General features: G+C 46.1%; 1 protein-coding gene across 1 annotated transcript in view; it reads left to right on the top strand.

Moving 5' to 3' along the window:
- The first annotated feature begins 209 nt into the window (after positions 1–209).
- LOC120023060 (ubiquitin carboxyl-terminal hydrolase 43-like) overlaps positions 210–24,448 on the top strand; it is a 46,442-nt gene continuing 22,203 nt past the window's right edge. Inside the window, exons 1-2 of the mRNA XM_038967012.1 lie at positions 210–1,185; positions 15,567–15,719. Coding sequence (XP_038822940.1) covers positions 550–1,185; positions 15,567–15,719 — 789 coding nt within the window. The 5' untranslated portion in view covers positions 210–549. The remainder of the gene's footprint in view (positions 1,186–15,566; positions 15,720–24,448) is intronic.

The raw sequence follows: 24,448 nt of genomic DNA, 5'->3' as shown, positions 1-24,448 counted from the left end.
TGCCGCACTGTCGGAACTAGAAGCACACGCATTTCGCTACACCCGCAATAACATCTGCTAAACACTTATATGTTACCAATAACATGTTATTTGATTTGATATAGGCTAAAATTGTAGGAGGGCGGGAATAACGCGCACTATCCACCAAACAGAAAACCACTCCAGCAGCGCTCGGAGTGGCGAGGGAGGGAGAGATAAAGACCGCCAGCTGTATGTGCTCAAGCACCGTGTCAACGACGAGGAACTATTGAACCGAGGACCATGGAGTTGAAGACAACTCATCTACACGGTGGTTACTGGTTACAGGTGCCCGCTGCTTCACCATTTTACCAGCGAAACAGTATGACAAGGGCGCGCCGAGACCTGGCGGGAATTACCGGAATGTCTGAGGGACATTGTTTAGTCATGTGCCTAAACCACCGTATTGTCTATTAGCGGAGACCGGAGTGGTTTCGAGAGGAGGAGGGGTAAGGGCAGACAGGTAGGAGTCTATTGCTTCAGTAGTTGTTTCGTTTTTACTTCTTGTTACCTGGTAAATAACCAACCACCATGGATAACCATAAGGAGAATAAGATGAGGAAACAGTCCATGAAAACCAAATCTACAAAACGCAAAGAGAAGAAATACAAAGCCGGGAAGCTTTTCAGGAGGAAATCGTTGAAGTCCGTTGGGAATTTTATGAGCAGGATACTGAAAACTTTGGGAACTTTGGCACACTTTGGCGACGTCGAGCCACATGACGGTGAGGATGATGATGGCGGGTTCAGAGACAGCGCCGCGTGCACGTTGAGTGCCAACTCAGGGAATTTTAATAAAGATGAACTTCAAGTCTCGAGGGAGATTAAGGTGAAGAAGAGCGCCTCAACGTTGTCTTCTCATGGATCTATAAAAGACAGGCTGTCGTGGTGCTATGGCGACAAAACTCCAGGTGTCCTTGGGTTGAAGAATCATGGAAACACTTGTTTCATGAATGCGGTGGTTCAGTGCCTCAGTAATACGGACCTGCTGGCGGAGTACCTTGGTTTGGAACAATACAAGTCTGATTTGTGTCAGGGGAGAGTAAACGGAATTGTAAAAAACGAGGACGCTCAACTTGCCAGGGGTGAGGTGACCACACAGTTGGCATCCTTGGTGCGGGCGCTTTGGACCCTTGAATATACCCCTCAACTGTCCGTGGAATTCAAGGTGAGTCGCTTGTGTAGAAACACTTCAAACACAGCTCATGTTTGAGGTTTAATTGGTTAATTTTCATAACAGTTCCCGCTCTTGTTCACCTAAGTTATATACTTATTTATTGCCTCAGTGCGACTCTGATCATGAGAAATGTTCAAAGCTCGGAGCAATCGCGTGCTCACCGCTACAGTTTCCAGCGCAGCATTTAATTCTAAAAGTATTGGCATTTGCGAATTATTCAAAAATAAAATAAATATTTAACTAAAGAGAACACATCGTTCCTTTTACACGAGGGTTTGTCATAGTAATAACAGTAGGCCTATGTGTGGGCGGCTATATCAACATGTCAGACTCAACAGGTTTCCACTGGGCACAAGCTGGTTGAATCAACGTTGTTTCAACATAATTTGTCAACGTATTGTGACGTGGAATCTACATGGAAAATACATTGGATTTGAAAAAAGTCATCAATGTTGTTTTGAGGGTGAAATTGGGGTGACATTTCAACCACAGGATTATGCCATCATTGTAACCAATTGTCAACATAGACATACTTTGTATGTGCTAAAATATGTTGAATTTGTAACCATGTCAGATCTTCAATGTTATATCCACAATCAGCTAAATACAATAGGCTGGTGAGTTGATTTATCTACAGCCATTCATTTGGTCTCCCATCCAGGGTTTTAACCAAGCCTAGCTTTGATATTTGTCACTGACTACTACCACTGTAGTCAGTGGAAGTAGTCACTGACTACTATCGCTGACTACTACCTATTGTGGGAATGATTGAGAGATCTCCTAATAACTAAATATATTCGCTGTTGCTATCAAAGTCATTCCAAAGGGTAGGTTTATATAAGTGTGTAAGTCATATACTGCATCATCAATGATACTATTTAGGCCTATATATCATTTACAAAGTTATCAACAGCTATTGTTTCAATTCAACACAGGGTTAAACTAAAAATAGATAATATATAGATTTGGTTGATTTCAAATGTAATCTTCAAGTTAATCATAAATATGTTGGATTCATCTCTATCTCAACCAAAAATCAAAGTTAAAGAATAGGATTAAATCAAACTTTATTTAAAGTGCATTTAAAGTTAGATTAGGTTTAGTCTTATTCTTTAAACTTACATTTTTGGTTGAGATGGAGACGTGAATAAAACATATCAATTATTAATTTATAGACAAACTGGATATTGAATAGTGTGGTTGGCAACGCAACCAAATATCAACATTTGAAGGAGATTTATCTCTTGCTTGGATAGTTCCATCTGTGCCACTGACTTAGTCTGGCTTTAATTACAGTTTGTCTACTAATTAATAATTTATATGTTGGATTCACATCTCCATCTCAACCAAAAATCAAAGTTAAAGAATAGGACTAAATATAATCTAATCAAACTTTAAATGCACTTTAAATATAGTTTGATTTAGTCCTATTCTTTAACTTTGGTTCTTGGTTGAGATGGAGATACGAATCCAACATATCAATTATTAATTTATAGACAAACTAGAATTAAAGCCGGGTTAAGTCAGTGACAACCAAACACAATTCAACATCACTTTTGCAAAACAGTAAATAGCCTATTAACTTGTCGACAAGTTAACTAATGATAGGTTCTCCAACTAAACCCAAAATAAAGTTTAAAGAATAGAATTAAGCCAGTGGCTCAGATGAAACTATCCAAGCATTAGATATCCTTACATTTTTATATTTGGTTGTGTTGTCAACCAAACACAATTCAGTATGACTTTTGTTATACAGTAAAAAGCCTAAAGTCAAGGCTCTTACTGTAACGGCAGTCTAAGTCGTCCTCCTCCTCAGACGAGGAGAGGCGAGAAGGATCTGAGGACCAATGTGCAGCGTGGTAATTTTCCATGATTTAATTAACACAAAACAAGACACTATACAAAATGACAAAACAAACTAACCGTCACAGTCCTAGCTGGTGCAGACAAAACACAGAGACAGGAAACAACCACCCACAATCCCCAACACAAAACAAGCCACCTATATATGATTCTCAATCAGGGACAACGATTGACAGCTGTCTCTGATTGAGAACCATATTAGGCTGGACACAGAAACAGACTAACTAGACACACAACATAGAATTCCCACCCAGCTCACGTCCTGACCAACACTAAACAAGCAAAACACATAAGAACTCTGGTCAGGACGTTACAGTACCCCCCTCCTGAGGTGCGGACTCCGAACGCACCCCTAAAACTCAAGAGGAGGGTCTGGGTGGGCATCTGTCCGCGGTGGCGGCTCCGGCGCAGGACGAGGACACCACTCCACCACTGTCTTTGTCCCCCTCCTTAGCGTCCTTTGAGTGGCGACCCTCGCCCACGACCTTGGCCTAAGAATCCTCCCCAAGGCCCCCACATGATTTAGGAGGTAGCTCAGGACAGAGAGGTAGCTCAGGACAGAGAGGTAGCTCAGGACAGAGAGGTAGCTCAGGACAGAGAGGTAGCTCAGGACAGAGAGGCAGCTCCGGACAGAGAGGCAGCTCCGGACTGAGTGGCAACTCCGGACTGAGTGGCAGCTCCGGACTGAGTGGCAGCTCCGGACTGAGTGGCAGCTCCGGACTGAGTGGCAGCTCCGGACTGAGTGGCAGCTCCTGACTGAGTGGCAGCTCCTGACTGAGTGGCAGCTCCTGACTGTAGGGCAGCTCATGACTGTAGGGCAGCTCACGACTGTAGGGCAGCTCACGACTGTAGGGCAGCTCACGACTGTAGGGCAGCTCACGACTGTAGGGCAGCTCACGACTGTAGGGCAGCTCACGACTGGAAGGCAGCTCATAACTGGAAGGCGGCTCTGGCAGCTCATGACTGGAAGGCGGCTCTGGCAGCTCCTGACTGGCTGGCGGCTCTGGCAGCTCCTGACTGGCTGGCGGCTCTGGCAGCTCCTGACTGGCTGGCGGCTCTGGCAGCTCCTGACTTGGCTGGCGGCTCTGGCAGCTCCTGACTTGGCTGGCGGCTCTGGCAGCTCCTGACTTGGCTGGCGGCTCTGGCAGCTCCTGACTTGGCTGGCGGCTCTGGCGGCTCCTGACTTGGCTGGCGGCTCTGGCGGCTCCTGACTTGGCTGGCGGCTCTGGCGGCTCCTGACTTGGCTGGCGGCTCTGGCGGCTCCTGACTTGGCTGGCGGCTCTGGCGGCTCCTGACTGGCTGGCGGCTCTGGCGGCTCCTGACTGGCTGGCGGCTCTGGCGGCTCCTGACTGGCTGGCGGCTCTGGCGGCTCCTGACTGACGGACGGCTCTGGCGGCTCCTGACTGACGGACGGCTCTAATGGCTCGGGACAGACGGCGCTGGGCAGACGAGCAGTGCAGGCAGCTCAGACGGCGCTGGGCAGACGAGCAGTGCAGGCGGCGTTGGGCAGACGGCCGACTCTGACCTGCTGAGGCGCACAGTAGGCCTGGTGCGTGGTGCCGGAACTGGTGGTACCGGACTGGAGACACGCACCTTAAGGCTAGTGTGGGGAGCAGGAACAGGGCACACTGAATTCTCAAAGCGCACTATAGGCCTGGTGCGTGGTACCGGCACTGGTGGTACCGGGCTGAGGGCACGCACCTCAGGGCGAGTGCGGGGAGAAGGAACAGTGCGTACAGGGCTCTGGAGACGCACAGGAGGCTTGGTGCGTGGTGCCGGAACTGGAGGCACTGGGCTGGAGACACGAATAACCCGCACCGGGCTATGCACACGTACAGGAGACACCGTGCGCTCTTCCGCATAACACGGTGTCTGCCCGTACTCCCGCTCTCCACAGTAAGCATGGGAAGTGGGCGCAGGTCTCCTACCTTCCTTCGCCACACTACCCTTACCCCCCCCCAATAAATTTTTGGGGTTTCTTCACGGGCTTCCAGCCACGCTTCCGTGCTGCCTCCTCATACCACCGCTCCTGGGCTTTAGCTGCCTCCATCTCCTCCCGAGAGCGGCGATTCTCTCCAACCTTAGCCCAGGGTCCTTTACCCTCCAAAATTTCCTCCCATGTCCAGGAGTCCTGTGTAGTTGGCCGCTGCTGCTGCTGTCGCTGCCCGTAGCCACGCTGCTTGGTCCGAGTTGGGTGGGTGGTTCTGTAACGGCAGTCTAAGTCGTCCTCCTCCTCAGACGAGGAGAGGCGAGAAGGATCTGAGGACCAATGTGCAGCGTGGTAATTTTCCATGATTTAATTAACACAAAACAAGACACTATACAAAATGACAAAACAAACTAACCGTCACAGTCCTAGCTGGTGCAGACAAAACACAGAGACAGGAAACAACCACCCACAATCCCCAACACAAAACAAGCCACCTATATATGATTCTCAATCAGGGACAACGATTGACAGCTGTCTCTGATTGAGAACCATATTAGGCTGGACACAGAAACAGACTAACTAGACACACAACATAGAATTCCCACCCAGCTCACGTCCTGACCAACACTAAACAAGCAAAACACATAAGAACTCTGGTCAGGACGTTACACTTACAAACTAATAACAACATTTATTCAACCTTAAAATGAGTATCACGTCAATGGTGACATTTTGAGGTTAGCCTACGGTAACAAAAAATGTCTTCTTATGTAATCATAGAAAGTGTGCATGTTTTAAGATAGCATGCAGAGGTCGCACGTGTCACGATTGTCTTCTTTAGAGAGAGTGGACCAAGGCGCAGCGTGTGCAAAATACATCTTCTCTTTATTTTGAAGAAGAACAAACAAAACAAAACAACAAAATGACGACCGTGAAGCTATAAATGACTAAGTGCAAAACATGCAACATAGACTAGACATAGACAATTACCCACAACAGCTAAAGCCTATGGCTGCCTTAAATATGGCTCCCAATCAGAGACAACAATAACCAGCTGTCTCTAATTGAGAACCAATTCAGGCAACCATAGACTTTCCTAGACACCTACACTGAACACTAAACCATCTACTCTACTTTAGCCCCTAAACCATACAACACCCTAGACCAGGGGTGTCAAACTCATTCCACGGAGGGCCTAGTGTCTGCAGGTTTTTGGTTTTTCCTTTCAATAAAGCCCTAGACAACCAGGTGTGGGGAGTTCCTAACTAATTAGTGATGTTAATTCATCAATCAAGTACAAGGGAGGAGCGAAAACCCGCAGACACTCGGCCCCCCGTGGAATGAGTTTGACACCTGTGCCCTAGACAATACAAAAACACACAAAGACAACCCACCCCAACTCACGCCCTGACCAACTAAATAAATAAAAGGAAAAGGAACAATAGGTCAGGAACGTGACAGCACGTCTGTGGAGATCTTCACAAGTGCTATAATAATCTGTGCAGAATATCAAACAGCATTGATCACTTGCACTATGCATTTTTTATGTAATCTCAACTGCAATCCAGGTCATTTGGTTGTGGTTTTAGATGAAGCACAGTAATAACACATTAAGTTGTTGTATAAATACAAAATATCTGAGATGGTATTCGCCATTTGAACTTTGTTGTGCTTTTAAATGGTTGAAAGCGCGGTTATAACACATTTAGATGACAACTAAACCAAAAATCAGACATTGTTTTTCCAATGGAATTTGGTTGTGCTTTTATATGGTTGAAAGCATAGTGATAACACATTGGGAATTCAACAAACTTCTGGCTGTCTTTATGAGTGAGTGAATAAAGGTTGAAATCTTATTGATCAACCTCTCAACCCACATTTCCACACTGAAATGATGTGGTGTGCCTAGTAGGTTGTGACTGGAGGGAGTACAGCTAAGACCGGAAGCATTTTAGCTAACCCTACGCCTAAACCGTTTCCTAACCTTAACCTACAGTAAGTCTCCTAACCTGCCACGTTAATTATCTTAATTAACCTGCTGCAGAAATTCTCTTAGCCTGCTACGAAAAAGTAATTTCCGGTCGTAGCTGTACTCCCTCTAGTCAGAACCGACTCAACAGTTTTCACGTCCTATTTCCGTGTAAGCAGACAGGTAGCATTTCAGGGGAGGAGCCTGTGGCAATGGTAAAAACAGGTGAGACATGTACTAGCATTACAGGCAGTGTCAAAACTCCCATATTCTTGGATTAATATCGAAATTCGGGTTCTCTTTTTCTTTCCCCCCAACACAAACATGGTCCAAACCATGTGTCAACGCCTATTGCCTAATGACCATTGACCACACATCAGGGCACATTTGCTAACTAATGCGCATGCTGTGTGTGTGCCCTGTGGCTCCCACCTGCCACAAACCCAGATGATGTGGCTTGTCTGCATTCCCTGGATGTCCTTACTGGGTGGAAGGGAGCGGTACTTCACATGCATGGGTGGTGTACTGAGTTTACCGAATGCTGATGAGAGTGAGCCAGACCAAGTCAACACAGTGGTCAGGGATTGCCAGGAAAGCAGGCCAGAGTCCCAGACGGCTGAGTCAGCGCAGGTGTCTGTCTGGCCTGATGATGTATGAATATGTATGTCTATGGCCTGGCCCCACAGGGGACACCTGTGGCTGGTCATCCAGGGGCACAGTGCCCAAAGCTAATACCCCTGGGCCTGGGTGAATGACATTGCTCACTCTCATTTACTGGGACCTTTGGACCTATGCTGCAAATATAGATGGTACCAGAATTCTGTATTAGAACATTTTGATTGGGTTCGGCTCATTATAGGCTCTAAGCTAATTATGTTTCTAGCAGTAATTTGTGGAAATCGAACTGCGATGCAAAGATAGAGGGCTATGAGGTGAAGGATTTCAGAAGGTTCAGAACAGGTAGGGCAAAGTGAGATACTTTTTGAAGTTTATACGTTATGTTTTGTGTGCAGTCTCTCGGAATGTAGTACTCAGATCTATTGAATAATCAACTGCACTTGGGTGTAGGTATTCCCATTCATTCATTTTCATTCATTCCCTCCTCTCACTGCAGTTATATAAGGATGGCTTTGACTTGAACAATACACCGATTTCTGTCTGTTCGTCCTCTTTGAATGAGATGAGGATGTTTACTGCTGTAGCAGTGCAGCCAAGTGAATTTAGCCTGGGAAAGGTGGAGACCCCCTACTGAGCATGCTCCACTGGTGCGTATGGAGAGTGCAGCAGTGAGCTCCAAAACAAACAAGACATTGTGTTGGTGAAAGACAGGAAAACACCCACCCATCCATTTACTCCTGTCCCCCGTAGGAATGGTACTAGTTTGTGATGAGGAAGGATTCTCCACAGTGGTTCTTTGACAGCTAATGGTTATTGTCAATGTCAGTGTGCTTTTAAAGAGCACTAGTCAGAGGCATTGGCCTGGTGAACAAGTTCAACAGTAAAAGAGTGAGGATAAAAGTTGGCTCTGCGAGCTTTTCCCTCCCCTCACTTTCCTTGCTGAGTCTGGAGGTGGTGGTTGTATCATGTTTCTCCATGACTCCTGTGTAGGCGGTGGTGGGTGTGAATGGGTGTCATGTTGGTTGTTTTGGAGCACAGGCAGAGATTCAGTGTTTGTGTTTTCCTGTCTCTGCTGTCTTTCAAGAGCTATGGTACTCACACACACAGTCTCTCTCTCTCTCTCTCTCTCTCTCTCTCTCTCTCTCTCTCTCTCTCTCTCTCTCTCTCTCTCTCTCTCTCTCTCTCTCTCTCTCTCTCTCTCTCTCTCTCTCTCTCTCTCTCTCTCTCTCTCTCTCTCTCTCTCTCAATATTTGCCTTTGAACTCAGAAATTGTCAGAGCACTACTACTTCATTTTACCCCCAAAAAGCTCTAACAAAACAATATAGTGAGACATATGTCTGTGATATGGCTATGTAAGTCCTGCAATTTGAGCGCATTTCCGCTGGATGTATTCACCACCATGATTAATGGTCTAGGTTCAACGGGGGGGGTAAATCAATTTCAACTACACTAGGCTATAAGAGCACCCAATCTCCCCACTTTATCTTAGTGAAGGGAATGGCACAGAAACCATTAAAGGAGCAATCTGCAATATTTACAGCTGTTCAGTGGTCATTTTAATTAATGATATACAGAACACCCATTGATTCTTGAAGAAAAAAACACAAATGCCTAATTTTATCTTTATTTAACTAGGCAAGTCAGTTAAGAACAAATTCTTAAAGACAGCCTAGGAACAGTGGTTTAACTGCCTTGTTCAGGGGCAGAACAACAGATGTTTTACCTTGTCAGCTCGGGGATTCAATCTTGCAACCTTTCGGTTACTAGTCCAATGCTCTAACCACTAGGCTACCTGCCATCCCTCATGAGCTTAGTACAACTGTCTTACCCCACCATATCCCAAATTATAAGGTTATTTTGCTCCATTGTTCAGCTTTATTGCAAACTACGTGGTAGGGCTGCCGTTTGGCCAACCCAAATATGTACTAGTGATTGTGCCTTTAGGATACAGTAAAAGCGCAGACCCTCGTTCTTCCCACACAAATGCATATTTACTGCCTCCAATATAAGTCGTGGAGCCTGCGTCCCAAATGGCACCCTATTACCTACAAAGTGCACTGTTTTTTACCAGAGCCCTATGGGCCCTGCTCAAAAGTAGTGCATTTTATAGGAAGTACGGTACCATTTGGGATGCAGCTATAGGAGTTTAAACTTCTCCATTACAATAGTGTTAACAGAGAGCCTTTCCCAGGCTGTAAACCACTCAGAGATGATTATGACCAATCGCAATTCATCCTTTGTTTCCTTCTCTATTCTTGATGGTAGCAAATCCCACATTAGGGACGTTGTCGCGGAGACGAGGCAGAGGCTTTGGGCTTTACTCTGTCGTCACACTGGCAGCATATCAGGAAGAGGATTTCATGTTATTGTAACGGATGTGAAATGGCTAGCTAGTTAGCGGTGGTGCGCGCTAATAGCCTTTCAATCGGTTACGTCACTTGCTCTGAGACCTTGAAGTAGTGGTTCCCCTTGCTCTGCAAGGGCCGCGGCTTTTGTGGAGCGATGGGTAACGATGCTTCGTGGGTGACTGTTGTTGATGTGTGCAGAGGGTCCCTGGTTCGAGCCCGGGTATGGGCGAGGGGACGGACGTAAAGTTAAACTGTTACATTATGTTTCCGAAACTCTTGGGGAAATGAAATCTTGGAGAGCCTTGCATCCAAAATCTTATGTTGTCTTGCCATAATATATAGTGGTTTTCATTCTTTTGGAGGTGAATACATGGACATGAAGTCTATCATCCAAACGAGTACGTCTTCTGCCATCATATATATATTTTGTGGTGAATTCAGATACAGTATAACTCAGATTAATCAGGATCAAAGAGTTGGATGAGTTTTGGGCCAAAAAACTCAGACAGGGGCGTCGAGCGTGGGGAGCCAGGAGACAGACAAGGGCATTTGCTTGGTGGCCGGGACTGCTGTGGGCCGAGGTTTGTGTTTCTCTCCCCCCGACGGTCGTCCTCCAGGGGAGAAGCGGGGGGAGGCTGGGTCGTCTGGAGCTCAGCTGAGATTGATGAGTGGAAAGAATGGCGAAAATGAGAGAGGGAACGAGGGAGGTAGAGTATGGGAGGGAGCAGAAGGGGGAGCAGAAGGGAGAGGCTTTATTGAGTGGAGGGAATGGAAGGAGAGGCAGGGCAGGAGAGGAATTAAGTGATGACCCATCAGTGTCTGCCTGGTCAGCGGAGGAGAGGATCGCCAACCAGCAACACCAGGCTGCTGCTGCAGAAAAATGTAACAAGGAATGGAGGTGCCAGTAATGATGGTGATGGATACCATCCAAGCTCATTCCTACCTAGGCAGCAACATCTGCTCTTGCGTGTGTGTGTGTGTGTGTGTGTGTGTGTGTGTGTGTGTGTGTGTGTGTGTGTGTGTGTGTGTGTGTGTGTGTGTGTGTGTGTGTGTGTGTGTGTGTGTGTGTCAACATCACAACCTCTAAAGCTTATGTAATGTCCTAATTCCTCATGGTTATCCCTCCCAGACTGTCATTGTGGAATCTAACAAGGTCCATTTGACAGGCCAGGCTGGGGTGACCCTTTAAATGTGTTTTTGAAGGAGAGGAGTCATTTTGTTGTATGGCACATTCCTAGTCCTGACGGAGCTCTCCTTATACCTCGCTGTTTACATTGAAGGTGATGTGGGGTACTTGTGAGACCAACGCTAAAGAGGGGAAAGTCAAGCACTCTCCAGCTCACTGTCTTGGATGCCAGGGCAGGCGTGGTGTGTGTGTGTGTCTGTGGTGTGGTGGTGTGTGTGATGTTATTGCCTGAGTGTGGGGGTCTCAACCTCTCCTAAGATGTGAGAGGGTGAGAGAGGACAACTTTGTAAACTGCCCCTGGAGACTGTGTAGGTTAATGGTGTACCTGTGTTTATTTAAGAGGCTAGGTTAGGTCACCCTCAACTGTATTTTGAGTGTTTGCAATCTGTCTCTAGTCTTACCCTCCAGCAAATGTTTGCCTCACCTCTCTAGTAAGAAGTAACTTGCAAGGCACCATGGCATGACAGAAAGAGAGTGCACTGTAGTACCGTATAGTCTGCCTATGTTTACTGTGGTTATGGAATAAGGTGCATCTTCACCATGGAGACCAGCAGTACCCTAAAGACAGCTGAGGAGTACAAACAGCTTTTAAAGAGGGGAGCAAATATGGTCTGGCATCTCCAGTTGTCACACAGTGACACACAGTGACACACAGTGACACACAGTGACACACAGTGACACACACACAAAGTCATAAATCATTCAATCCAACAAACTGTGTAAAACACATTTGACATTTCTATTTCTTGACATAGCAATCTTTGGCTATCCGATTCAAAATGTCCCAACCAACACATTTTACAATTTTTACCAAATAGGCTGGATTATTATTCCCATGCTCCCCGTGGGGACAGAAACACAGTATATCATGTTTGTTTTGGCACCTTCATGGCCAGTCATTAAATGTTAGTGTCAGGTGTCTAAGCTGTCTGTCTGTGATTTGGTTGGTTATGAGGATGATGATAAATGGAGGCTGATACAGGCTTACTCAAACAGGCCTCAAAATGAGAATGTTTTTCGTACTACTTTGGTGGGATTACGCCTCTATCTCCTCTCAGGCATAGGGTGGGTGTGAAAAGTAAAGACTATGTTGATATGTCTATGCAGATATCAAGGGGAATTCATTTGAACAAGAAGTGCAATCAGTTTTTGAAGGATGGGATGGGGTCCTTACTTTCCTAGCAACAATGCTGCTGTGCAGACCCATTAACATGCCATAGTAGCAGGATCACCTCTGGACGTCAACATCACAAAATGTGTGCACACAGCAGACCATAACCCCTCTCTCCAAGCCCTCCTTCTCTCAACCCCCTGTACTAATGAAGCCATCACAGCTCTGTGATGTCATCGGGTTTCTGCTTCCCAGACACAGCGGGCACACGGTAACCTTGGACACATCGGTTGCTGTCCCCACCACTCTCTCCGCCACCTCCGACTCTGTTTCCCCCTTTCCCTCTTACCCTTTCTGAGGTAGCAACATAACGTAACATAACTGCACTGTCCTTTGATAGGCAGAGAGAGTAACTAGGATTAGTGAAAAAGTGGCCTAAATGGCACCCTATTCCCTATATAGTGCACTACTGTTGACCAGAACCCTTGTCAAAAGTAGTGCACTACATAGGGAATAAGATGCCATTTCAGAAACAGCCACAGTCAATATGCCCCTTTCGCCTCACTCTCCCTCGGAGCGCCCCCTTCATAATGATTAAGCTCATTAGTGGTCCATCTCAGGTAGTAGGGAGGTAGGGGGCCTCCCATCCTGTCCCGTGTTTATATTTAGAACACTGGCGCTGTGATGCAGCAATTTTTTATGAAGGGTGGAGGAGCGTCTGGGATCAGGCTCTGTTACTCAGAGGGCGGAGGGAGGAATGGAGAGAGTGAGGGGGAGAGATGGCTGGTGGGAATGGAAAGTAGCCACCTGGATGTCCTGATGGTGTTGTTGTTAGCTACACTGGTCACTGTCTCAAGGAGAGTCAGGGTTTGGTAGATTACTTTCTAAATGTTACAGTTACTAGTTACTTATCCAAAATTGTAATCAGTAACGTAACTTTTGGATTGCCCAAACTCGGTAACGTAATCTGATTACTTTCCGTTACTTTTGGATGACTTTACCCTTACATTAGAACAAGACAACAATTATCAATCAAATACATTTGGTGTGTCATCGAAGACTGTGGTCTCTGACTTTGGTCAGACTCGGTCAGGTAGAACAAACTTTAACTTTCCATATTTTCAATGCAAAATGTAATGTCATTGAGAAAACAGAAAGGTGTCTTAATATATACTACATGACCAAAACTATGTGGACACCTGCTCACCTAACTTCTCATTCCAAAATCATGGGCATTAATATGGAGTCGGCCCCCCCTTTGCTGCTATAACAGCTTCTGTTCTTCTGGATAGGCTTTCCACTAGATGTTGGAACATTGCTGCGGGGACTTGCTTCCATTCAGCCACAAGAGCATTAGTGAGGTCAGGTCGAGCACTGATGTTGGGCGATCAGGCCCGCAGTCGGAATTTCAATTCATCCCATAGGTGTTCGATGGGGTTTAGGTCAGAGCTCTGTACAGGCCAGTCAAGTTCTTCCACACCGATCCCTACAAACCATTTCTGTATGGACCTCGCTTTGAAACAGGAAAGGGCCTTCCCCAAACAAACTGTTGCCACAAAGTTGGAAGCACATAATCGTCTAGAATGTCATTGTATGCTGTAGCGTTAAGATTTCCCTTCACTGGAACTAAGGGGCCAAGAAAAACTTCAAAAACAGCCCCAGACCATTATTCCTCCTCCACCAAACTTTACACTTGGCACTATGTATTCGGGCAGGTAGCGTTCTCCTGGCATCAGCCAAACTCAGATTCCTCCGTCGGACTGCCAGATGGAGAAGCTTGACTCATCACTCTAGAGAACGCGTTTGCTCTGCTCCAGAGTCCAATGGCGGCGAGCTTTACACCACTCCAGTCAACCCTTGGCATTGCACATTGTGATATTAGGCTTGTGTGCGGCTACCCGGCCATAGGAACCCATTTCATGAAGCTCCCAACAAACCGTTCTTGTGCTGACGTTGCTTCCAGAGGCAGTTTGGAACTCGGTAGTGAGTGTTGCAACCGAGGAAAGACAATTTTTACAAGCTACGCACTTCAGCACACGGAGGTCCCATGTTTTGAGCTTGTGTGGCCTACCACTTCACAGCTGAGCCCTTGTTGCTCCTAGACTTTTCCACTTCACAATACAGAACTTACAGTTGACCGGGGCAGCTCAAGTCAGGAACTGACTTGTTGGAAAGGTGGCATCCTATGACGGTGCCACGTTGAAAGTCACTGAGCTCTTCAGTAAAGGCCATTCTACTGCCAATGTTTGTCTATGGAGATTGCATGGCTGTGTGCTTGATTTTATACACCTGTCAGCAACGGGTGTAGCTGACATAGTCGAATCCACTAATTTGAAGGTGTGTCCAAATACTTTTGGTGGTGTTGTCTATTTTTTCGCAAACATCTTTTCTGAATTTAAAAGTAATCCAATGAGTATCTGTAATCTGATGACAATATTTTTTCTGGTGGGGGGGGTTCGTCATTGTTAAAAAATATATATTTTTAAGGAACTCAGTCTGGCTTTCAGCTTACTCTTGATTGTTGTAATAGTAGACTGCACAAGGCCATGTCAGCTAACGTTTTTTATTTTTTATTTGTATTTTTATCCCCTTTTCTCCCCAATTTTCCTGGTATCCAATCGCTAGTAATTACTATCTTGTCTCATCGCTACAACTCCCGTACGGGCTCGGGAGAGACAAAGGTCGAAAGCCATGCGTCCTCCGAAGCACAACCCAACCAAGCCGCACTGCTTCTTAACACAGCGCGCCTCCAACCCGGAAGCCAGCCGCACCAATGTGTCGGAGGAAACACCGTGCACCTGGCCCCCTTGGTTAGCGCGCACTGCGCCTGGCCCGCCACAGGAGTCGCTGGAGCGCGATGAGACAAGGATATCCCTACCGGCCAAACCCTCCCTAACCCGGACGACGCTAGGCCAATTGTGCGTCGCCCTACGGACCTCCCGGTCGCGGCCGGTTGCGACAGAGCCTGGGCGCGAACCCAGAGACTCTGGTGGCGCAGCTAGCACTGCGATGCAGTGCTCTAGACCACTGCGCCACCCGGGAGGCCCTAGCTAATGTTTTTTTAGCTAGGTTTTTTAGCCCATAGATTTTGTAGTAATGGGGGGCCTGTGTGAAAAAGTATAGAACCCCTGACGTAACTTGTTCCAGTTTTTTTCTGTTCAGATAACATGTAACTGATTACATCTACATCATTTTTTGTCCGTGTTCGATATTCCCTGTTAGGTTTACCGGTCAGCCTGTAACTTTAAGGTTAATATCTTTGAGCTTCTACTGTAGTTTGTTGGAAAGTCGTTTTATGTCTTTTGTAATGTCCTCATCTGATTTGCTCCCCCCTGTCTGTTCCCAGAGTATTGTGTCCAAGTACGGCTCTCAGTTCAGAGGGAACTCTCAGCACGATGCCCTGGAGTTCCTGCTCTGGCTCCTGGACCGGGTCCATGAGGATGCCAACCCCACCACCAACAACAACCACAGCAGCAGCAAGACCAAAGCCAACGGAAAGGTAGGAGCAGACCAAACACTGTCACAAAGTTGTCATGAAGCCCAAAGACATTCAGATGTCACAGACATTGTCTTGTGTTGACAATGTCTATGACACTGTCAAAATAAGAACACCTGTCACCAAACTGAAACATCTTGAAAAATATTGATCACTGATGTGATCGAACGGTCCTGACTCATGACACATTGTAGATATACTGTAGCCAACAAGTTCGCTGAGGTAAGGTTTTTGGCTGATGGTAGTACTATGTTATCCAACTGTGGCTGCAATCCAAAATGCAAAGGGCTCTCTGCATTCTACAGTAGCAGCTTCGTCAGTCTCAGCTGTGTGAGAGCAGAGGTACAGTTGCAGAGGCCAATACTAGCTCCTTATTCAGGTGGAAGAGTTGCAGAGGCTTGAATCATCATATCACCTGGGTCCCACTCATGAGCACACACACGTCTTGCTTTGCTCATCGACTAACTTACTTTAGAGCGGGGCACGTACACACACACACACGTGCATAATGCAGGGTGGGGCCGTTGGGACGAGAGATTGCTACCGCTAGGGCCACCGCTGGGCCACCTCTGCTAAATGAATATAGGAGAAACACTGGACTAATAAACAAACTTGAGATTGAACTTGGTTAGCATGTATCAACATCTATTTCTTCGTATTCAATTGAGTCATATTGCAAGCCTTGGTTTTGCTCACAACCTAATCAGGTTACTCCTAGTGCAGTAGAGCAAAACCGCTCTGAGGTTCCCATGAATGCATATTTCTATTCTCAAGAGATACAATAGAGACTTGTTATGAAGTGCTTGTCTCAATGACAACAAAGCGAATTCCACAGCATTCTGCAGCGATACGCCATCCCATCTGGTTTGCGCTTAGTAGGACAATTTTGACCCAATGACCCAACACACCTCCAGGCTGTGTAAGGGATATTTGACCACGAAGGAGAGTGATGGAGTGCTGCATCAGATGACCTGGCCTCCACAATCACCCGAACTCAATCCAATTGAGATGGTTTGGGATGAGTTGGACCGCAGAGGGAAGGAAAGCAGCCAACAAGTGCTCAGCATTTTCAGGTCTCAGCATATGTGGGAACAGGTGAAGCTGGTTGAGAGAATGCCAAGAGTGTGCAAGGCTGTTATCAAGGCAAAGGGTGGCTATTTTGAAGATTCTGAAAATATATTTAAAAAGTAGAAAATAGTAAATATAAAGAAAAATCCTTAAATAAGTAGGTGTGTCCAAACGTTTGACTGGTACTGTGTATATATATGTATTACAATAAACAAACACAGTCAAAAACAATAGACAACATAACTGACTATTAACTGTCTTGATGAGAGGCGGGTCATCAGCTTAATGAGCAGGCCTCCTCGTTAGAAGAGTCGACCAATAGCACAGGCCACAGGCTAAGGAATGAAGGCCCCACTGTGGGCCCTCTCCTCAGCTGCTCTTGCGTTGCCTGAAGAGAATAGTACAAAAGCACCGTACTTGTTATATTCACCCAGCCAGGTCACAGAAATCAATTAATGCGTTTGAGGAAAAAGAGACACGGAATGTGTGGGATGAGGCCTCTTTAGAATCCCATTCCATTCCATTTATGACCCTGGTCCCTTTCTCAATGGGAATGATGAGTCTAGCCTCTGCGGCGTCTGAGTGTTGTGTCACTCATGGCTGTATTACTATTTACCCACCGGGGCCTCTGAAACGGGCCATTGTGTGTGTGTTTGTGTGTAGCAGGAGATGTTGTTGAAGTGGCAGCCTGCTGTGTGATGCCCCCTCTCATTCTCTCTCTTTCCATCCCTCTCCTCTCTCCTCTGTCTGCTGCTGCAGAGGGGAAGGGATCAGGGGAGGGTGTACCGCATTGGCAGAGAAAGCACGGCATACTATGACTTTTAATGTGGATGTGATCTCTAATATAATTTAATGTAAACACACATTGCCCCTTTAGGTTGTGCGATGGTTACAATGATGCCTCGCTTCGTTGCACTTCAACCGTATCCCCTTTGGCTTTCGCTCATCTAGCTATTATTAGCCAATGAAGCCCTTATTCTCATTGACTGCCATCGTGACGCCTCCTAACAGCTAATGCCTTTCTCTGCGGCTACACTATAGAGGAGGCCCTTTATGCCACGTCAACAGCTCAGGGCTCTGGTTGTCATTAGCCGTCGCTGAATCATGGCTCCATAAAACTGCTTTGCCGACGCCTCGGCCCGAGAAAGAAGCTATTTCAGAGAACGCTGTGTGTATGTATGTGTGATCCATTTCTGTTTGGTTGTAGCTCCATCTTTCTCACCTCCCTCGTCTCCTCTACTCTCCTCTCCTCCTCCGTCCTACTCTCTCTCCATTGACTAGTGTTAGAGCATTGATGGTGTGCATTGCGGCGTACAGCGTACACACAGATAGCAAATGGACAGAACAGAGTGATAGATGGATGGGTGTATGGATTGATGGGCTGAGAGAGAGTGAAAGCAGGACAGGATGACACCTCCGTCGTCAGAGCCTGTGAAACGGGCGTTTCAAGTGAGAGCAAAGAAGACCCAGATCAATCTGCTGACCTGACAGAAACCTGAGGAGACACATTCTGACCCTGCCTGCCTCTTTCACTGAGTGAATGGTACCTTTTTTATACAGTGAGCTCCAAAAGTATTGGGAGAGTGACACATCTTTTGTTTTGGCTCTGTACTCCAGCACTTTGGATTTGAAATGATACAATGGCTATGAGGTTAAAGTGGAGACTATCAGCTTTCATTTGAGGGGTAATTTACGTCCATATCAGGTGAACCGTTTGGGAATTACAGCACTTTTTGTACGTAGTCCCCACATTTTAGGGAACCAAAAGGATTAGGACAAATTCACCTATGTGTATTAAAGTTGTAAAAAAGTATTTGGTCCCATATTTCTATGACGCAATGACTACATCAAGGTAGTGACTCTACACATTTCTTGGATGCATTTGTTTTGCTTGTGCTTCAGATGATGTTTTGCCCAATAGAAATGAATGGTAAATAATGTATTGTGTCATTTTGGAGTCACTTTTATTGTAAATGAGAATAGAATATGTTTCTGAACACTTCCACATTAATGTGGATGCTACCATGATTACGGATAGATAGTCCTGAATGAGTCATGAACAAATATCATACCCCCTGAACAAGGCCGTCATTGAAAATAAGAATTTGTTCTTAACTGACTTGCCTAGTTAAATAAAGATAAAATAAAATACCCCCAAGACATGCTAACCATTTTTTGGGGGGTATGATATTTGTGCGTCTAACTTTCTCACTCATCATTATTCATGATTCATTCAGGACTATCCGTAATCATGGTAGCATCCACATGAATGTAGAAGTGTTCAGAAACATATTCTATTCTCATTTACAATAAAGGTGACTCCAAAATGACACAATACATTCTTTACCATTCATTTCTATTGGGCAAAACAGAATCTGAAGCACAAGCAAAACAAACAGCAAATGCATCCAACAAATGTGTAGTCACAAGCTTGATGTAGTCATTGCGTGCTAGGAATATGGGACCAAATACTTAACTTTTTACTACTTTAATACACATATAAGTGAATTTGTCAGAATACTTTTGGTCCCCAAAAATGGGGGGACTATGTACAAAAAGTGCTGTAATTTCTAAACGATTCACCCAATATGGATGGAAATACCCTCAAATTAAAGCTGACAGTCTGCACTTTAACCTCCTCGTCAATGTATCATTACAAAGTGCTGGAGTACAGAGCAAAAATTTCGCTTTTGTAGCTCCTCCTCTACAGTAAATTTCCTTACAACTCTATAACTGCTTAGTTTCAACATCCTTACACATCCACTTTCTGCTCCAATTCTTCACTTGTCCCCCATTACACCCCACTTTTACTGTCACCTTTGCAAAACTACAAAAGACAAATTAGTGCAGCGTGTGTTTCTTTACATAAGCATCTTTCAGAATGGATGGTCTGTATTTGAAGAATGCATTTCTGCATCATCTACATGGACTCACACCGGCCTGCAAGGCCCATAGAACAGAGCAGAAACCAAACCTCTAACCTAATGCACCTGCAGTCCTCCATTTTAAGATCAGTCCTCTGTTATTGGTGTATGGGTTCAGTAGCAGGGGCCTACTTTATGTGTTTTGGTTCAGCAACCGGGACCGACTATAACCTGTGGTCCAGCATACAACCAGCCATGTGACCAGCTGAGCCGGTTCACCTTCCTCAGCCAGTGGAAGGTTACGTAAGGAAGTCGGTCAACAGAGGCAGCTCAGTAAACTGACGTTTGATCAATTGCTGAAGGAAGCCAAGTCTCCTTGAACCAGAACCCATCGTAGTAGAAGGGGATTAAAGGGCCAGTTAGAAATAACGTGTGTGTCGCCTTCGTCCAACCCCTCAGGCTTGACAACAGTATTTCTCATAATATGAAAGTATCAGGCCTATCTAAACCAGTTTGCACAATATTTCTCTGGTGTCGGAATGAAAATAAATCAGACAAACTCACTTCGTTCGTATGCCACAAATGTGGCATAAATTTCCCTTTAGAATAGTTACATCTGGCAGTTGGCCTTGACCTCCCATCCAGTGAGTGGGCATGCCTGCCTGAGTGAGTGGTTTAAAAGCCGATCCATCTTACCCTCTCTCTCTCTATCCGTCTCACCCCTACGGACGGCAGTGGTAAACGATGCCTAGCATCCCAACACCGCTGCTAACTCACAGAGGCATTATCTCTGCATTATTCCATTTTAAACGTCGATAACAGCTGGCTTCTCACTCTGCGCCCGGAGAGAGTTGACAGGGTGAGTGGATGGAGGGAAAAAAAGAAAGAAGAAAAAAACAGCCTGGATGGATGGAAGTAAACTGCTTAGACTTAGAAATTTGGTCTCTGGACGTTGTGGCAGCCGGCGAGGCGGCGATAGAACACATTATTGACAGACACAGAAATTGTGGGTTTGACATCTACGGATGTGAGGTTTAAGAGGCCCTGTTCTCCAGAGAAATGTGTTTGTTTATGATACAGATCAGACGTCGATGACAGGTAGACAGGTAGGGGTTGATGGATGCTGTATCGGATGTCTCCTGTCAGTTTTGCCCATTGGGATGTTAAAGCTCTGATACTCCTCATTCAGTTGTGCCATCAGACTTGACACTGGCAGTCCGTCATATAGAGAGAATGGATCTACCATTGGACATCTCTGCGTTCCCTCTACTGCTCTGGAGCTAAATGAAGTCAGCTTTCCTCTCTTCTCTGTTGGCTCAGTAGTGTTGTACATTGATTAGACATTGGTGTTCACAGGTTGCTTATCTTTCCTTTGCTCCCTCTCTCACTCTCTCCCTTTTTCTCCCATGCTCACAGTCTCAACTCTGCTTCTCCCCGGGCTCTCTCTCTCTGTTTCTCTCTCTTTCTCCTCTGATTCATCTCTCTATATGTCTGTCTGGTCTACTTGTCAGTGATGAGCTGTCTAAGCCGTTGCCAGACGTCAGCTACAGCTGAGTGTTAAGATCAGGGCTGAGGGGTTGATGGGGCAGACGGCCACAGACCCTTTCACCTTCTGCTCCGTCGATCCCGCTCAACCTCACAGGTTACTTCAAACGACACTTCTCCCGCCAGCCCCGCCGAACCCCAACCACAATCCGATTAGAACACCAGTGACATTTCTCAGATGCTTCAAATTCCACACGGCATAGAGACATTGGGGGAGAGAGGGAGGGAGAAAAGGAGATGGTGGATTTGCCCCTCTCTGTTTGACTGCATGATGGGCTTCGATCTCCTTTTCCCTTTACAGATGTCTATTTTGTGTGAAATTGAGCAGCTGGAGAGGAAGGAAATTGAAGCAAAACTCCTTATTTGCTGCTTCCTGTCATGGAACAGATACAGTAACATCAATATCACCACTAATACCCCTTTTTTGCTACACTACTGTGTAAAGAAGAACACAGTGGAGAGGGGCATTGTAGTGGTGGCAGTGTGGTGTATATTTTTATCACTGAAAACATGTGGCCCCGAATGAAGGGAATCTGGGACCGAGGGGGAACTAATCCCACCACTACACTACACACACACACACACACACACACACACACACACACACACACACACACACACACACACACACACACACACACACACACACACACACACACACACACACACACACACACACTACCTCACCTCTTAATAGGATTTACAACACCAAAAAAAAAAATCTCGGCTTTATGAAATATTTCTCAACATGCCTCCTTTTTCCTTTTCTCAACGTTGGATTCTTCATCCATTATTCACCCTGATCCCTTTCCGTGTCTTTTTAAAGCCTCCTTCCTCCCAACGTGGCTCCGTCTACTATTCACCTATTGAAAGATAAATGATTGAGCAGGGCCAATTTGCGCCCCCTCTTCCTGTCCCCCCCTCCTTCCCTGACTCATTTCAAAATACTTCTGAGGGATAAAAGAAAGAAAAAGTTTCAGGTGGGCTTTTGTAGTGGCATGGTATCGAGAGAGAAAAATAGAAAGGTGTTGACACCAGCAGCTCTCAGCTTCAGGGATTCACCTAACTGAGAGAGCTGCTTTGTGTTCTTTTGTCAAACCTGCTGAATTGGGCCGTCTAGGTATCAACGCTCCTCTGTCTAGGTTTGTCTCATCAGTTAGCACTTCTGAAAGAGCTCGCAACTTTTTGGAGACTGAGGTGTTATTTTTCTTCCACTTGGCCTTACTTTGCAAAAGATGATGCCCTGTAAACCTCTCCTCCGGTTTGCCGGATTTTCTTCCGTCAGTAATTATTTGATGGTCAAAGATGGAGATAGATACTAAGATAGTGGTACTGAGTGGTTTGGCTAGAACCATCACTGTGGATCAGGTGCCCTAATCAGTCACTAGCAGCCCGTTATCCTGCTTGCCTGGTTCGCTAAGATGAAAGCGGCCAGTCCAGACCAGGACAAACAACTCTCTCGCACCACACTGAAGCTTTCCAGGGATTTGAGCTGATCCCTGATCCCTGCTGGCCCTCCTTCCTTCCAGACAGGAAGTGTGGTAGTAGACTAACAGGTATGGTTACAGCACAGTGCACACCAGAGGGACAGAGTCACATGGGGAGACAGAGGAAGGAGAGAAAAGTTGAAGCGCTGTTGGACATCATCTGTGAGGTCATAATGGGGTGAGAGAAGGAGTCTATCGTCGTCCTCGTGCCACAGTGATGAAGATAAAGGAGGAGGAAGAGTGTGTGTGCATGCGTCTGCTTGCTGCCCAAACCAATTACCGCTCCCACAGGGGCATCAGAGAGCCACAGTCACAATATGGTGCAGAGTCAGGACCCAGCCTCCCCATCAGGAGTCAACCCAGAGTCTATTATCATCCCAATGTGCCCTGGGTCTTCCACAGAGCCTCCAGAGACAGCGCTCTAGCTCAGGGACCCTACCCAGGGACCCCCTATCTGACCGTGGACATCCAGACTCGCTGTGGGGTAGGTAGGCCTCTCAGAGTATTGCCTGTGACTGAAGCACCACTCAGGAGAGAAGCTCAAAGTCGGAGGAAGCGCGCCGGCCGTCGCTCCATTAATGGCAGGAACATTAGCCCCGGGATCGATCTGCTGAAAGAGGGGGGGGGGGGGGGGGGGGGCAGGATGTGTGTTTGCGCGTGTGCGTGCATGCATGTAGGTGAGACTGAGTGCTGTGTGTGGTGGAGCACTAACAGTGCGGGCTGAAGGGGTCTAGGACACACACAGTGGGCTTTCTAAGGGCACTCAGCCTCAGTTCCTCTCACACATAACACACACACACAGTCAGATTACATATGGCTTCCAAACACACTCATATTTATACATACTACCTATCTCTCTCTCTCTCTCTCTCTCTCTCTCTTTGTCTTTGTCTTTTTTACATTTTCTTTTTACTATGTCTCTATCCTCTGGGGGGGTAAGTAATGCGACTCTCCCACTTCTCCGCTTTCACAGCCCACCCATCTTCTACACACACACACACACACACACACACACACACACACACACACACACACACACACACACACACACACACACACACACACACACACACACACACACACACACACACACACACAGGTAGGGTACCTCAGAGGTGCCACACAGACAGCTGACTGCCATGGGTTGCCATTTTAAAGGCCTTTAATGGATCACACACACCTGCCTGAAATATTTAATACTTTTCTTAGCTAACATTTGATTAAACCATGAATATTTCAAAAGACGCCCAGACCCCCTAAATAGTTCAGGAATATTTAAAATATTCAGCGGCATCAACACATTTGTCTCCTTTGAGAGGGAAAAAGGACACTCATTAGTAAGTTGAGGGTGAGTCTGGTGTGTATTGAATTGTTGTTGGTGGAAGGTTGAGTTGTGTTAGTGCTGAAGAATTGATCTCTCTTTCTCTCTGGGTGTAAAATCAGAGCTGGGCTCAGCCAGGGAAAGAAGCACCACTCAAGGCTTTGATGAACACCAACACATGGTTTGAATGTTAAAGAGTCATACACTATCATTTCATTCGCCTCCTAATTGATGATATTCAAAAATAAATCTCCTTATGTGCCTGACGGATTTCTCCTTGACTGTTTTATTAGAGTTAAAAGGCAAATGCGCGAGCGTGCGCACGCGTACACACACACACACACACACACACACACACACACACACACACACACACACACACACACACACACAGGAGAGTAATATGAGCAAAACGCCTGTGTAAATGCATACCGATTATTTTGATTT

Source organism: Salvelinus namaycush, chromosome 2 (genome assembly GCF_016432855.1).
Source record: "Salvelinus namaycush isolate Seneca chromosome 2, SaNama_1.0, whole genome shotgun sequence".
NCBI classification, from domain to species: domain Eukaryota; kingdom Metazoa; phylum Chordata; class Actinopteri; order Salmoniformes; family Salmonidae; genus Salvelinus; species Salvelinus namaycush.
The sequence above is the reverse complement of the archived record's forward strand: the minus strand, read 5'-3'. Positions and strand labels throughout refer to the sequence as shown.